This window comes from Chlamydomonas reinhardtii, chromosome 14 (assembly GCF_000002595.2).
Source record: "Chlamydomonas reinhardtii strain CC-503 cw92 mt+ chromosome 14, whole genome shotgun sequence".
Taxonomy (NCBI): Eukaryota; Viridiplantae; Chlorophyta; class Chlorophyceae; order Chlamydomonadales; family Chlamydomonadaceae; genus Chlamydomonas; species Chlamydomonas reinhardtii.
The window spans coordinates 910,883-926,950 of record NC_057017.1 but is presented as its reverse complement, the minus strand read 5'-3'; the positions used below and the strand labels follow the sequence as shown (position 1 = coordinate 926,950).

Sequence of the window (16,068 nt, the reverse complement as noted above, 5' to 3'; positions counted from 1 at the left end):
GCAGGTTGGGCAGCCAGGGGGGCGCTTCCATGCAGACTGGAGGGCGGGAATGCGGGTGGTCAAGACGGCAGAACTGCCACCGGAACACAATAGACAATTGTATCAACATCCGCTAATACTACATCGCAGCACATCATAAACTAACACGTTGAGAATGCCGCCACGCGGCCGCATTGAGGCGACGTTGCGAGATTATCTCGCCTCGTTTGAAGGCGGAGATGTTAACGAGTCCCCAGCACTGATGCAAATGCGGTACCAGCGCTACCTGTCGTCAGCAAGCGCCTTGGAAGAAATTTGGGTTGAGCTCGACACGCAGTCGCGCGATCCCAGCAACGTGCCCGTCATGCTAGCATGGATTGAAGCTATTGAGAAGCTCAAGGTGCTGGAGTTCTTGGAGGAAAAGATGCTCAGCCTTGGCGCGTACGGGCTCGGCGTTGTTGGCGACTACCCTGGCGACACCCTGCAGGAGCGGGTTGGGCAGCTGGGCTTCATCAAGTCCAACGCCAGTAACCTTCTGATTCTGTTGGACAGCGTGCCTTACGCGCTGAACCTCGTCACTCAGTGTGGCACGCCAGCACAGCAGCAGCGCGCGCTTGCGCTCATGGACGCTTTCCTGGCCCGCGGGCTCATGCTCGGCGTGCGCAGCACTGTGGCCGCGCTCAGCAGCGTGTGTGACTTTATGTCCGACCCCGCCAAGCTCGCGATCCTCAACGGCGGCGGGGGCTGCTGCGATGAGGGCGAGGGCTGCACCTGCAACGCCGGCATCGCCACGCACCTGGGCTCCATAAATGCACTGGCAGGTGCCAAGTACTACCGCACCGCAGCGCAACGCCTGGCAATGCAGGCTGCCGATCTCAAGGAGCTGGCAGGCGGCCGCCGTGGTGGAGGCGGCCTCGCTGCCGCCGTTAAACAGGTCGAGGACATGGTGAACACAATTGCGACGCCAGCGGCACCAGGCCCGGGCCTTCCTGGCGAGGGCGTGGCAGCCATGATAGTGGTGCCACTGCCGATGGCCGTGGCGCTTGCGGTGATGCGACAGCCGGAGCCGACCCGCCGGGAGGAGCGTGAGATAGCGTCGCGTGCTGCCTTCAACGCGCATATGGCGGCAAAGGATTTCGTCACAGCAACCATGTGCGTCATGGCAGCTCTGGCCGACATGCGGTGCGCAGCTGAGGCAGTGGGGCGCAAGGAGGGTACAGGCACGGTGGCAGCCACAAAGAAGCTTAAGAAGCTGATTTGGGAGCTGGAGGAGTCGCTGGGCTCTGGAGTCGTGGTGGGCCTGCAGAAGGCGCTGGTGCAGCGGCTGGTGGTGCACGGAGGCGTCGATGTCAGCAATGGTGGCAGTGGCAGCAGTGCTGGCAGAGGTGGCAGTAGGGTTAAAAGCACTGGTGGCGGGCTGTGGCTGACAGACATGGAGGCCCGGCGTGGCATGCTGACGCTGTGCGATCCACGAGTGGTGAGTGGGAGCAGCAGTAAGCAATGGAGCTAGGAGGATACCGTAGAGTAAGCTCAAGGGGGCTACCTGGATGAGCCCGCAGTTTTCTTGGCAGCAGAGGAAGCTACCTAACCACCTACAGCATCATATCCTGCCAGTCTGCCTTTTCAGCTTCCAGCCCATGCTTCTTCTCGCCTTCTGAGATCCACCCCGGGCATGTTGTTATTGCTACAGGTGGGCCCTCTGGACGTGACCGACTCAGCGCCCTGGCTGGAGGATGACCACTGCTGCCTGCTGTACAGCACCCTGTACTGCTGGGACGTGCTCAGCAACAGTACGGCACATCCAAGCGGCGGTGCGGGTTCAGCAGTCAGTTACAAGCAGCTGCCACCCCTGGCAGTGCGGCTGCGGCTGGCATCACGTGCGGGGGAGGCAGTGTGGCGGCTGTGTGGTGCAGCGGCAAGGGGTGATGGATCTGGTGGCAGGCGGGGTGGGCTAGGCGGTCGACTTGCCTACTCGCCTCAGACACAATGGCAGCTAGCTATGACACAGGTGAGTTCTGAGTTGATGGTGATTGGGGCAGGCAGATGGGGGGACCGGGTTTGCACGGACTGGTGAGCCCATAGGGGGAGCGTGCATGGTGATAGGTTTTTGGCAGGGCTGACTGGTGACTTTGAGGTGGGATACAGAGTCCCGCCTTGTGTGCTAGTAGTTATGCTTAGAGCTAATGGCTGAGCTGCCTAGGATGCAGTTTGCACCACTGTCTGCTGTTAGGCACATCAGATGCCTGCCCTTGATGCTTCTTTTACCACAGCCGCTCATCAGCATTTTCGCCACCGTGGACAAGGCCCTGGAGGGCAAGGGCGCGGCAGGGCCGGCGCTGACGCCAGCGGTCCGGCAGGCACTGCTGCCGGATGCTATTGAGGCGGTGGGCTGGGGACTGGCCATTGTGTCAGAGGCGCTGGCAACAGGAGGCGATGCGCGGGCGCCTATGGGTCCAGGTGGTGTGCATCGCAGCTACCTGCAGGCACAGGTGAGGGTGGTGAGGGAATTTGATGACCACAGCAGCATGGTGCTGATTAAGTTTTAAGTGGCAATGGGGTGTCGCGCCCAGAGGGTGGTGTAGGGTCCTGGCATCATTGGTTTAGGGCATGATAAACAGTTGCACTGCTTCGGGCCGCGCTGGTCAGGAGCCCTGTCTGTCGAGTACAGAACCTGTAATGTCGTGTAGACCGCACATGTAAACCGCCTTTGTGCAACACTTGCAGGCGGACCCCAGCTGCCGCTGGCGCGGCCTGGCACAGCTGCTTGGAGCGCTGCTGAGCACCCTGGCCGCCGCAGGTGTGTGTGTGGGGGGGGGCCTTTTGTGCCGTGTGGCATGCAGCCTGTGCCCTCGCTTGCTCCTTGTGGCCATGTCACTGCTTGTATCCCCTGTGGCTGCCTGAACCTGGTGGTGATATGAAACTAACGGGGCATGGGTCCAGCACGGAAGAGCACAAAGCTGCTGACAGCTTCTGCATGGCGGGTTGTAACGTAGAGTAGGCGCTAGCGCCAACATATTCTTACATACTCATACCGAATGTATGTTGCACCTACGTTGTCACCGATGATCACTATCATGTAATGTGATAATCATACGCACACATGTGCAGACTTTCCCAATGCGATAGACACTGGTGCTGAATGTGTAAAGGTGTCATACCGTGACATGTGCATGTTGCACTGCCATGTTTCCTGACAGCATTTATGATGATCACACGGGCCATCTCCCCTTGCGTTTTCCCTACACACGTGCAGACGTGGACGCCACTCATATGGCCGCGGCCCTGCGCTCAAAAGTGGTGACTGCGCTGTGGCGCTGCGGCGCCGCCCTCTCGCTGGACCGCGTGCTACGCCTGTCACTGGGCGCGGCGGGCGCGGCCGCAGGGGCTGGCGGCGCCGGTGGCGCTGGGGCCGCTTACGGCCTGTCGCCGACCGGCGGCGCGCCCTCACCTCGCCTCGTGATGCTGGTGACGCTGCCGCTGATGGGCGGCCAGCTACTGCCACTGCTGGCGCCGCGCGCAGACGCCGCCACCGCCGCAGGTGCTGCAGCCAGCGCCAGCAGCGGCAGTAGCAGCACCGGCGCGAAGCGCAGTGCCGACAAAAGCAGTGTGGGCGGCGCGTCGGCCACGGCGCGCCTAGGGCTGTTGGTCACGGCCTCCAAGCACGCGGCCGTCCTGACCCGGCAGCTAGAGCGCGTATCGTCCTCTCCCGCCTCCTCCCCAGCCCCGGCGCCTGACCAGGATCTAATGCACATGGCCACGCTGACGCTGCTGGTGCTGGCGGGCGGGCTGGCGGCGTTCCGGTCCGACCTGCAGCACCAGCTGGTGGCGGCCGGCACGGCGGCGGCGCTGCAGGCGCGCTACCTCACCGACGCACCCGGCTTCCGCGCTGCCAGCGCCCGCGCCGCCGCCGCCTACATCACGGCTGAGGCCATTGAGGCCGCGTCGTACACCCTGCGCGCCGCCGCCGCGCTCGCAGCCGCGCTGGCGGCGGCGCTGGTGCGCGCCGCGCCGGCGGCGGCAGGCGGGGGCGGCAGCGGCGGCGTGGCTACCGTGGACGTGGTTTCGCCGCTGGGCAAGAGTGCCGGCGAGGCGGTGGGGGATGTGCTGGTGGAGTGGGCGCGATGCGGCATGTTTCCGCTGCAGCTGCCGGCGGCACAGCTGCTCGCATGCCAGCCGCCACGGCTGCTGGCGGCGGCGTGCGCGCTGCTGGCGGCAGGGCAAGCGGGGCCGGACGCGCGCAGCAACAGCCTGCAGCTGCAGCAGGGGCGCCAGCAGCTGGCGATGGGCATTGTGGAGGTGTGTGTGGCGGGAGGCAACCACATCGAGCTGGGGCCACTGATGCACATCTGGCTGGCGCCGCCGCCGAGCAACAGCGGCAGTAGCAGCAGCGGCAGCAGCAGCGGCGGCGGCAACGGCGGCGGCAGTAGCGGCAGCAGTGTGGGCTGCCTGCGGGCGCCGCTGCAGGGCGCGCTACCGGCGCTGTGCCGGCTGCTGCCGCCCTACGGCGCCTGCGCGGCGGCGCTTCTGCGGGAGGCGGCGTTGGCGTCCTCCCCGGCCCCTTCCCTGCCGGAGCTGTGGGTGGTCCCCGGAGCTGACGCCGACGGTAGTGATGGCGGCGGTGGCGGCGTGCCCAGCGCTCTGGCGGCGGCGCTGTCGGCGGCGGCAGCGCTGACGTCTGGTCATACGGCGCCGCCCAGTGATTTATATCTGACTGCCAATAACCTGGCCGCACACGTCATCACGGCGTCTCGCCTGGAGGATGCGGCGACGGTCATGGAGGTCGAGAAGCCCGGGCCGGACGGCTTCACTATGCGGGGCCTGCTGAAGGAAACACTGCAGCAGCAGCGACAGCAGCAGTCGGCGGCAGGCGCGGGCGCAGTGGCGGCGGCCGGGATGCTGCTGCGGGGGCGGCTGGCGGTTGGTGGGGTGGAGGCTCCGTTGCCGCTGCTGCGCGTGTGCGGCAACCCGGCCTGCGAGCGCTTCGGCAGCGGTTCGGAGGCGGCGCTGGACCTGAAGCTGTGCGGGCGCTGCCGGTGTGTGCGGTACTGCTGCAGCGAATGCCAAACAACGCACTGGAAGGCGGGGCACAAGGCGGACTGCGTGCACCTCACCAAGTCCGGAGCGGCGACCGCTGCGGCGGCGGCGGCAGCGGCGGCGGCGGAGACCGCCGCCAGCTGAGGCGTGGAGACGGGTTCACCAGCGCGGCGAATGTGTTTCTGAATGTCATGCTACATGTCTGGCTCCCTTGTCTGGGTAGATTATATTCAATATGCGTATTGCTACGTCGCTAGTCTGCGATGATGGTTGTGTGCTGGTTGCGCATCACGTATGCGCAGGGCGCACAAGGTGCACATGCGAGCGACTGAAATGTGGTGATACGGTAGCTGCTGTGAGCGGCAGGTTGGAGTGAACGGCTGCAACGCCTCACAAGATATGGTGGTGGAAGGCTAGACTAGGCTGTGATTGCAGACCGCGTGCGATTGCTGGGTGAATTTGGGTTAATGCTGAGTTATGTGTTCATACAAGTGCCTGCGCTGTATGTGCTATGTTGCGCGGGCTATGCTCTGGTCTGCGTTTGCACTAGTTTCGTAAAGCACGTCAATAAAGGGTTATTCAGGAACTTAGCATGCGCAGTGCTGCTCTAGCCTGTGATGGTGATTGTGTGCTAGGCGCGCATGACTTACCGTACGTTTAAAGTACAATTATTTTACACCGCGCACCCCTGAACCGGCTTCTATTGTGCACCACGCACCCCACGGTGTGGCAACTTTACAGAACCACGCAGCCGTAAACTGCGATTTGTGGTCCCAAGTGTGCGTGTACAAGGGAACCCCGCACCCCATCCGAAACAATTCGTGCAGAACCCCGCATCACCCCTCAGGTGCGTGGTGTTCCGGGTTTTCTGCCAAAATAATTAGTTACATGCGTGGTGATATGGATTAGGTACGGTATGCGATAGGGACCAAAGGTGCGCACGCAGGCGCATGAGCGATGCAGTATCCTGATGAATGATCGGCGCGGATAGCTGGTAACCGCAGGACTGCCGCGACATCTCACAGTAGGCTAGATGGGCTGTTGATGGGTGTGTTGAACCTCTCGTCAATGCTTGGTGATGTGGCCATGTAATGTGTGCAGTATGGGGCGGGCTATGTTGTGCTGGGCTTGGCAGCAGCAGCGAAGGGTTCACCAGACATCTGTGCCGGGTGTATTGCTGGATAGATGCCGTGTTTCAAGGCTAGGCGTATCGACTGCTGCGACTCCCCGGATAGCCCGTGACGGCAATGTGCGTGCTACTGGGTGCACACCGCACGCGCAGTGAAGCATTGTGGCGGAGTTCCTGGACATGACGACTGAACTGCTGTGGCAGCTTGCATGATAGGCGCAGGCTAGGTCCTGACTTGCTGTGATCATGTCGGTGCTTGTAATGCTCGGGGCTCAGCCATGCGCTGGTAGATTCAAGTTGCATGGATGGGTAGTGGCCTTTCTGGAGCCTACAACGCTGGCCGCAACACTGCCTTTTGGGTTATTGAGAATACTTTTAAGACGAACCATGGGTGCATGGTGTGGGGTGGCGTGTTTTGCAACTGCAACGGTTGCGCGCGCCCGGAGATGAGGTCCTGCTGAGTAACTCGCTGGCAAGTCGTGTGATATTTACACACCCAGCCACAAGGATGCCGTACGTGCGCGACCATAATGAGCATCAAATGTGAGCCGTACCAGGGGAACCCCTGAGCCGTACCGCTCCAGTGTTGCCGGTCTCGTTGCTTGGAAAGTGAAAGCGGCGTCGGGCAATACATCAGGTCTGGGCCTCAGATCTAGATCACAAGACATGGAGATGGAGAGGTGCGAGGCCGCTGAGTGGCTTGAGTGGCAGCAACTACCGTTTTCAAAGTGTTTCAACTCCCTCCACACGCGCTCATCATATACACACACACACACACACACACACACACACACACACACACACACACACACACACACACACACACACACACACACACACACACACACACACACACACACACACACACACACACACACACACACACACACACGGGGAACCCGCCCCCCCCCACACACACACACATTATACCGTCAGCGGCGCAACGCATCGCATACACAGTGCTGCGGGGTTCTTTCCCCTGTGCTCCTTAAACACACATTGCCCATGCCTGTCTCACTACTGTCGCCCGGCCACTGCTTTGCTGCACACTATTAAGTTTCGCTGCGGTCATCTTTGGCAATCATCCGTGGCAGGCAGGGTTGCACAGTACTCAGTACGTGTTAGTACGTACTAGTACGTACTGAGTACTAGTACGCCTCTCCTGGGTCTCAGTACGGCGCAAAATACGCCAGGGGGGCGGGGGGCGAGGGTGTGGGGGTCGCCGGCGGGTGCCGGTGGCCGGTGGTCGTGCCGTGTCAATGCGTCGGTGGCACAGTGCAGTGGCGAGAGGCAACATAGACGCAACATAGGCAACGTCTTAAGCATAATATGATTCTGTGTGTGTAGTTGCTCACAACCAAAAGCCTGATATCAGTGACACGATGGCCGATGCCATGCGCGAACCGAGCCTGCCCTATTGGATACGCGCAATGGAGCTCTGGATGGATAAACTTGATGGCCAAACAGTAGGCAAAACAGGCTGCGCAGTTGTCACTCCGCTCTTTTCTCGACATTTAATAACAAGTATGCGTTTCCAACAGCATAGCGAGCTGTAACGGCCTCGAGTATGGTCATGTATAGTAGGATACAGGGAAGGATACTAAGGAGGAACACGGAGAGCGAAATTTGCAATGGGACCGGACATAGGCTGCATGGGACGTACTATAGCACGTACTAACCCTTGCTCGCCGGCGTATTATAAGTGAATTATGGTGTATTGTACTAGAAAGCTGTGTACTGCGTATTAATACGCGTATTATAAGAAAATGGCTAGTACAGTGCAACCCTGGTGGCAGGGATTGCATCTTCGGGGAGTGGCAAGAAACTGCCCCCATTGTAGGCCCTCAGGCGAGAACGATTGGGCCGTTCCCGGGGTGCATAACCGCCGCGTGGGGCTGCATATAGCCCCCGAATCTCGCCTACTACCTCTTTCCGGGGAGGTTTGGGGCGGAGCCCCCCCAAACGCTAAAAACTAGGTATTTTGGGGCCCCTGGATGCCGTGGGCGAGAACGTGGTTAGGGCCCTTCTCGCCAGCGGCGGCGGCCTGACGCCCTACCCCTGGAAGATGCAAGCCCTGATCCGTGGACACTGTTCGCCAGTGGTCGCCAGTGGTAACCTCGGTGTGTTACAGACAATAATGACAACGCTTTGTGCTTGTCTCGTTTGTGAAATCGCTAACTGGCAAGCGATACGGTACCAGAGAGCTCGGAACGAGTAAGACCGTTCCAAGCTGGCGACGACGCTCAACTGGGGCACGCGGGAGCGCAACTGGCCCCATCCGGGTACGCTCCATGCCAAACTAGCTGACGCTGTCAGCTCGCTACACCTCCAGACACTGACGGCAAGTCATCTAATGACGTCCGCAACAGCCCCAAATTAGCTGGCCTCAACCCACGACTCACACACACACGCAAGCCTAAGGCAGCCTGACCGACACGAACCGTGCCCGGTCCGGTCACCCGCCAGATCATGACACCTGCCTGCAGGTGCGATGCTGCTCTGCTTCATGAGTGTGGCATTGCGGTGTATGTGTGTCTCGTGCTATCGCCTGGCCGGGCGCCCGGAGCGTGAGGAACGCGCGTCAGCAAACTATCAGCCTGCCAACAAGCCAGCGACGCGTCGGTACAGTAACTCCTGCGTTCGACCAGCCACTTGTTGAATGCTGGGGTCTGGGAATACGCTGCACACCACGGGACTACGCCAACCTGCCCCATACACACACACACACACACACACACACACACACACACACACACACACACGCACACACACACACACACACACACACACACACACACACACACACACACACACACACACACACACACACACACACACACACACACACACACCCGTGACACTTCCTCGCTGCCGCCCTTTGCCCTTGCTTCCTCTGTCGCCCGTAGGTGAGCTCGACTATGACCAGCGGGCGGGAATATGGGACTTAGGCGTGCTGGGTAAACGTTGTAGCGCGCCCAGGGCGCGGCGCATACAATGCATATGGGTGCCACTCGGGGTCAGGTCGTTCGTCGATCGCCCGAGAGGGTTACAGGCTTTTCGCGGGTAAGTATGACTACCGGGGTCGACGCGGCAACACGACGCTCGGTATTCGGTAGGTATCCGTAAGTAACTCCGGCGCCGCTTGGGCGGGCTTCGTTTTGTTGTTGTTTCTAACACACACACACACACACACACACACACACACACACACACACGCACACACACACACACACACACACACACACACACACACACACACACACACACACACACACACACACACACACACACACACACACACACACACACACACACACACACATACGCACACACAATCAGAATACTGACATCAACCCCCTGCTGTGCGCTACTGGCGATTTGATAACTCTCAGTTCACCAGGTACGCTTCCTCGTGCTCGAAAGCCCATTGGCAATGCCGTTTATCGCACAGCTCCATTTCGGTGTTGTTACGACCTGTCATGAGCGGGAGGTAGGAAAGCATAGGTTACCGGTAAGCAATCAATATGTAGATATGGTTCACCATAACCGTTAAAGCTCCAGAACGTAACCGTTTCCATGACCTAACATACATGGCTTCTGGCCTCAACTACCTTACCAATGGCCCACATCAAACAGCAGCACACGCGGCTAACACGCACGCACGGCTTACCCGTGAGCGTCGAGTAGTGGTACCAGTGGAATGACTCCTGGTTGCCGCACTTCGCCTTGTGGAGCTTAGCTCCAGTGTCGGTCTTGAAGGCCCAGCCGGGGCCCAGTCGTTGTCCGGTACCTCCCCTGGCAAGCACCATGGTCATCAGACGCGCATGCGCCGCCGCGCCAAAGCGCACAGGGCCCCTGAACAACTCCGGGTTGGGCTGGTCCTGCGTGGCGCATGCAGCGTTGAACGTACTGTCATGGATGGTGCGAATCCGGCCTTCCAGCAGTAGGGACACAGCCCCTGGCCAGTTAGCTAGCGCACATGAAATGCCAAATGCACGCACGCACTCGTAATGGCAAGGATAGCAACAGATCCATATGCGCGTGCTGTGACGCTACGGTCGGTACTCACAATGACTCCCAGGGTGAGCAGGTCGTTCACCTCGTGGACCGCATTGTCCCGTGCCGCGCCTGCCTGCTCCTGGGCAGCCCTGAAAGCGGGGAAAAAGCAACGTAATTTGCGGTAACATCTTATCAGACTTGCAGGTGACCTGTTGTAATTTTATACAGGGGGTAATTTTATACAGCCGCCCGTTCTTACTGGGTTCTCGGAGTTAGGGGCTGTCCTCCTGGACTTAAGATATCCACGCCATACCCTATGAGCCTGTCGGGTCAGATTTGGGTTCAGACCCATGCCGGTCACCCAGGGTAATTTTTGACACGATTCCACGCCGGGTTCATCTTTGTCAGCTCAACGCAAGCATAGCACGCACTAGTCGCCTTGATGATTCTTATATTATATACATATGAGTTTGTATGCACGTCTTTAGGAGTTAGTACAACCTTTGGGAAACTCGCTGTCGGGATGCTGGCGGACATGAGCATGTAATCGGTTCTGAGCTCGCAGAGCACAATGAAGGCTCTAAAGTAGTTCCATAATGTAAATGATTATATCAAGGAAGATGTGCGGGCCTTCTGTCACAAGGAGACGCAACAAGATGCGCCAAAATGCACCAGTCGCGTTCTATGGCGCAAAAAAGGCTAAAACCCACACCAATCACCCTGTAGGCTTAGGAGGTTACCACCCGGCGCCACCGGGGTGAAGGTTTAGTTGGGGCAGTTGCGTGGCCGGGCGGGCGGGCGACGCAGCGTGACCCACCGGTGTTTGCTAGGGTGTATAAAATTACAACAGTTTTCATTTTCCCGTCCATTCACACCCATCCCCGGAGCTTGGCCCGTACAGGCGTATACGTGATATCTTTGACCAGCCGTCCTAGGGCACTCATCTATACTACAAAACCATCCCACAGCCCGAAGCGCGTGGGGAGAAGCCCGCCCAGGTGGCCGCTACAGCCCCACGAGCCGAAACTGTATAAAATTACAACGGGTCACCTGTAAGGGGCAATACGTTAACCAAGCAAGATCCCGAGGGCTTTAAATCACGTGGCTGCAAACGCCCTCTACCGGCTCTATGACAGTATTCTCCACAAATGAGGTTGACCCCGCGCGCGTCCCGTAGCACGCCAGCAGCCCAACTACATACCACATCGCTCTTACCGGGCTTGTTGGGCTTGGGCGAGCGCCTGCTGTCGCTCCCGGGCCACCCGCTCCAGCTGCTGCGTTTGCTGATTCAGCTGCTGACGTGCTTGCACCACGTCGCCTTGAGCCGCCTGTAGGCCGGCCTCCAGCGCCTGCCGGGTCTCCTGGGCTGCCTTCAACTGCTCCTGCATCTCATCGCGCTTGCGCGTTGCGGTTGTCAGCTGCTCCTCCAAATCCCGCATCTCCTGTACAAAATGCATAGCGCAACGAAATTTACGCGACGTATGAAAAGTAAGACACGTACGCGCACGACAGGCAGGCGATGCGAGACACGTAAATAAATGCATGGCGCACAAGACCCTGCCGGATGTACACGCCCGGCTAACCCGGCCGTCCGAATGCACGCGAATCCAAGAGCTCACCGCGGCTGCCTGGTCCTGGGCAGCCCTGCGCATGGTGCATGGAAATAAAGAAACGTCAGTTCGGCCAGGTTATTACGGTATATTAGGAACAATTCCCGTCCGGACGCGACCTTTTGAGTGAAGTGCAGTAGCAACAGCCAATCATGTGATGACGCGTGCCCCGGCCCCACATGATGCTTGACAGGTGGGTTCGACCCCGCCTTCGCCCAGCAGCTAGCTTTTCTCACTGTGCATCCCGGCGGGCTTGCGCCAGGTCAGCCTCCAGCCGCTGCCGACGTGTCTCGGCGGCGTGGGAGGCCTGGGCTGCGTCCAACTGCTTCTGCATCTCTTTGCACCAGCCCTCCGCGGCAGCCAGCTTCTCCTTCAAGTCCCGCACCTCCTGTTGTGCGTGTAGATAGGAGCCGCAACGCAAATACAGAAGTATGGGCCACGTAAGGAAAGGCACGACACGCTTCGCATGGCGCGCGCGTACGTGGCATGCAAATGGCATGAAGGCCAAGCGAGCCCCAACCCATTGCTTGGCCGAGCCGAATGCACCAGTCGATCAGAGGGCTTACCGCTACCGGCTCATCAGCGGGGGCGGTGGGGGCGGCGGCAGGAGCGGAAGGGGCGGCAGCGTCTACAGCGTCCAAATCCGGCCCCAGGTTTTTGCCGTGCCGCTGCGTAGCAGTAACAGCATGGACGAACTACACATGAACACGCACCGTTACACACAAGGTAAACCTGCCCGCGTGTGCCCCTCATTCTTGTGAGTGACAACTGTAAACTTGCCCGCGTGTGCCCCTCATTCTTGTGAGTGACTACTGTAGCATGTACATACCTCGTGCGTGTGTGACTGGCTTGCCGTGCGGTACCCGCGGGCGTCACTGGCAGCAGCGGGATGGCGCTGACCGGTATGACCGGTAGATGCGGCCACGCTGCTGTCCAGAGGGCTCATGGCTGACATGCTTGGCGTGGCCGCCGCCGGAGTCGAGCGGCTGCTGGTGGCTGCCGCTGGTGAGCGGGGATGCTCCGTGGCACCGCCGCCGCCCGTGGCCCGAATGCCCGTGGTCCTGCTGTTCGGAGTCGCGTAGGCAGTGCCGGCAGTCGCCATGCTAGGTGCGCCGCTTGTTCCTGCATAATGTGCAGCAGCAGGGGTGCGCCAGCAGCCACCAGTTTTTGGAGGAGCGAGCGAGCAACATAGGAATTCGCATTGCACAAGCAAGTGTCGCCCCTTGCGCACGCGCGCGACCAGCAGCATTTCATGTTTCCAGCTGAAATCACGAGTCCCCTCTCACCGGCCGTGTTGCTTGTCGTCGCGCCGCTGCGCACGTCGCTGAAAGCCTGCTGCGCGGCGGCGTCGCCCGCGTTCGGGCGTCCCAGGCATTGCCCCATCCTAAGCAAGTGGTGAGCTTCAGACTGGAAGTTGTCTTATATTGTATGACTTTTATGCGCTGGGCTGCCGCTTTGGTAGCTTATATGCCGATTGTCCATCACTCTTTCTAAGTATCCGAAAACCCTGGTCTCGTTTGAGGGGCACGCTGCATATTTTTGGGGCGCCAGATTACAGCACATACATGAACATACTCTGGAGCGCCCCTCACACGCTTGCAGCCAAGTGTTAGGACTGCTGCCTGTGATGACTACGCCGCCTGACAAACGAGGTTGTGGTGCCGATTCGCTTGTTTAGGCAGCCATGTGGTCTACTCCGTGGTCTAGATTTTCCACCGCACCTGACTTTACAACGTATCCTGAACATTGTGCCTGCATAGGCACGCTCCTTGCTCCTGCGCTCGGCTCTTGCCTGCCTCTTGTCGGGGCACTTCTCACCAAGCCAATCCCATGGCGCCCTTCTACTGGTACCCTGTCCCATCGCGCCCTGCTGGCCCTCGCTCCCTGCCCGCTATAATCAACCATGCATGTATGTGGCGACGACCCGCCACCTGCTTGTTTCCGACTGTGGACTCAACGTATGTGATGTGCCCGATCGAGTACCCACCCACCCAGTGGTCTACGCAGCAGGCGTCTGGGGCGCACTCTGTCGGCGGGCAGTGCGCAGCCGACAGCCCCATCCGCCGGCCACCCCGCTTCGCACGCCGCCGCCGCATGCTATCTAACTATGACGTTCATAAAGTGCAGCTACATGCTTTATTCACCACGCTGTGTTACGTACGTACGCAGCAGCACCATCACTCCGCCTGGGGCTCATTCTCCTGGCGTCGCAGCCGCCACTACCCCCGCCCCCTATCTACCGCACGCCCCATACATACGTGCGTGCGTGTGGTTGGCTAGCTCACGCGGGCGTGACGCCGTCGCTGTGCGCGATGCGGGCCACCATGGAGCCCTGCCGCAGCCACTGCTCCTGGCGGCCGGCGTCCAGGTCGGTGGCGTTGGCGGACAGCACGTTGTTGGGGTCCACCTGGGGGTGTGTTTGTGTGTGTGTGTGTGTGTGCGGGAAGGGGAGGAGGGGGAAGCATGAGGGAGGGAAAGAGTGTGTGGATGAGGGGCAGTGCCGTGGCAGCACACACTACCGGTGTGGGACTGCACACATGCCCTACGGTCCATGCAAGTCAACACCACCGCCGCCTCCGCCTCCACCTCCGCCGCCGCCTTCCCCTCCGCCGCCGCACTGACCTGGAACGTGACCTCGATGCGGGCTGAGCCGCGCGGGCCTGTGTGTGGGCGTGCGTGATGATGGTGATGGGGCGGGAGGGCGAGGCAGGGCGACCAATCAAAAAGGAGGCTACTATTACCGCCGGTAATAAAGTCGAGTGCTGCCGTGCGCGTGCGCCACCCACAAACAGTACAGGCTCCCAGACATGTCCGCACGGCGCTTTCCCTTGGCCTCCCTCCCTCCCTCGCTCGCTCGCTCGCTCGCTTCCTCCCTCCCTTCCTTCCTCCCTCCCTCCCTCCCTCCCTCCCTCCCTCCCTCCCTCCCTCCCTCCCTCGCTCGCTCGCTCGCTCGCTCGCTCGCTCGCTCGCTCGCTCGCTCGCTCCCTCCCTCCGTCTCTGTGTCTCTTTTGTCTTAACCAGGACTGGGGCCTTTTCCCCTGCTGTGTCGGGCGTGCCTAGGGGTGAGTCAGCCCTAGTCATTAGTGGCTTCGCGACTACCAAGTGTTATTATTCTCTCCCTCCCTCCCTCCCTCCCTCCCTCCCTCTCCCTCATGCCACACACGTACCCGGCGGCAGGCCAGTTAAGTCGAACTGGCCAATGACGGCATTGCGGCTGGCCACTGGCGCGTCACCCTGCGAGTCGAGTTGATTGTTTCAGGTTAGGCAAGAAAGGTTCTCAATCTCAAAGCGACCACGCAAGGAACGGAGCCCTGCCGCCTCAAGCGGTGCCTGGTCAAACCTCTTCACCGGTCGGTCTATCACCCAAACCCCGCGCACGCACAGCTCCCGCACTGTCTCACGCCGCCCCCCCCCCCCATGCCCCTCGCCTGACCGCCCTTTACATCTGTCAGTCACCCAGGGCCAGGGGCAGTCTGAACCAGGTAGTACAGAGCACGCACCCACTTCCAGCCTCACTGCCGCCATCCCGCCCCATACATCCCGCCGCTCCCCCCTCTCGCCCAGCACACACCCCACTCATATCCGCGGCCCCAGCACGCAGCTCTCCCCTCCCCCCACCCACCCCACCCCACCCCACCCCACCCCACTTCACCCTACACACACGCACGCACGCGCCCATCCCGCCGCTTCCCCCTCTCCCCCAGCCCACACACACCCCACACGCACCCGCAGCACCAGCACGCAGATCTCGGCCTGGTTGTCGTGCACGGTGGTGAACACCTGCCGCCCCACGGCGGGCAGCGGCGCGTCCGCCGGGATGAGCGTGAAGGCGCGGTCGCCGGTCATCTGCACGCCCAGCGCGGGGCGGCGAGGCGGCAGCCGCCAGCCCTTGAACTCCTGCAGGCGGTGGTGGTGGTGGGGTTTAGGGTTTAGGTTCAGGGCGGTGTGTGTGTGGGGGGGGGGGTACATTCATGATTGTTTGAGAAGTGAAGGCGTAGCCAGGAACAGTGGCAGCAGTAGGGGAGGCAGGGGGAAGAGGGGAGGGTAAGGAACGGGGGAGTAAGGCAAGGGATAGAATGCGATAGCTCCGTTGAGCACGGCGGCCTCCTACGCGATGAAGCAGGATGAAGGCCACGACGCTGCGTCGCCCAGGATTGTGTCATGCGCTCGCAGCAGCCCCGCCCGCAACGTGCGTGTACCCCGCGCTGAGCTCGGGCACATAGCTCCTCCCATTTATTCAACTCCAGAGCAGCGGCCGCCTGCCCCCCACCGCCTCGCGCGCCCTGCCCCCTCCACCTCCCGCACCGCCCCGCCCTG

The 16,068-nt window shown here is 60.7% G+C and overlaps 3 protein-coding genes across 4 annotated transcripts in view; 1 reads left to right on the top strand and 2 right to left on the bottom strand.

Moving 5' to 3' along the window:
- The first annotated feature begins 140 nt into the window (after positions 1-140).
- On the top strand, positions 141-6,868 carry CHLRE_14g613700v5 (uncharacterized protein). The gene is made up of 5 exons (XM_043070047.1): positions 141-1,456; positions 1,670-1,987; positions 2,250-2,468; positions 2,704-2,776; positions 3,233-6,868. Exons 1-5 carry the CDS (start codon positions 242-244, stop codon positions 5,155-5,157), a joined length of 3,750 nt encoding a protein of 1,249 aa, XP_042916720.1. The 5' UTR covers positions 141-241; the 3' UTR covers positions 5,158-6,868.
- Positions 6,869-8,255: 1,387 nt separating this feature from the next.
- On the bottom strand, positions 8,256-13,210 carry CHLRE_14g613652v5 (uncharacterized protein). Its single transcript, XM_043070046.1, has 9 exons — positions 13,038-13,210; positions 12,581-12,873; positions 12,318-12,419; positions 11,988-12,139; positions 11,761-11,785; positions 11,357-11,583; positions 10,212-10,290; positions 9,813-10,023; positions 8,256-9,616 (listed from the first exon to the last, which is right to left on the bottom strand). Exons 1-9 carry the CDS (start codon positions 13,132-13,134, stop codon positions 9,531-9,533), a joined length of 1,272 nt encoding a protein of 423 aa, XP_042916719.1. The 5' UTR covers positions 13,135-13,210; the 3' UTR covers positions 8,256-9,530.
- Positions 13,211-13,291: 81 nt separating this feature from the next.
- CHLRE_14g613600v5 (uncharacterized protein) overlaps positions 13,292-16,068 on the bottom strand; it is a 4,169-nt gene continuing 1,392 nt past the window's right edge. For both annotated transcript variants that reach the window (XM_043070044.1, XM_043070045.1), the window contains exons 2-5: positions 15,478-15,648; positions 14,919-14,985; positions 14,374-14,411; positions 13,292-14,158 (exon numbers count right to left, since the gene is read on the bottom strand). In XM_043070044.1, coding sequence (XP_042916717.1) covers positions 14,033-14,158; positions 14,374-14,411; positions 14,919-14,985; positions 15,478-15,648 — 402 coding nt within the window. In that variant the 3' untranslated portion in view covers positions 13,292-14,032. The remainder of the gene's footprint in view (positions 14,159-14,373; positions 14,412-14,918; positions 14,986-15,477; positions 15,649-16,068) is intronic.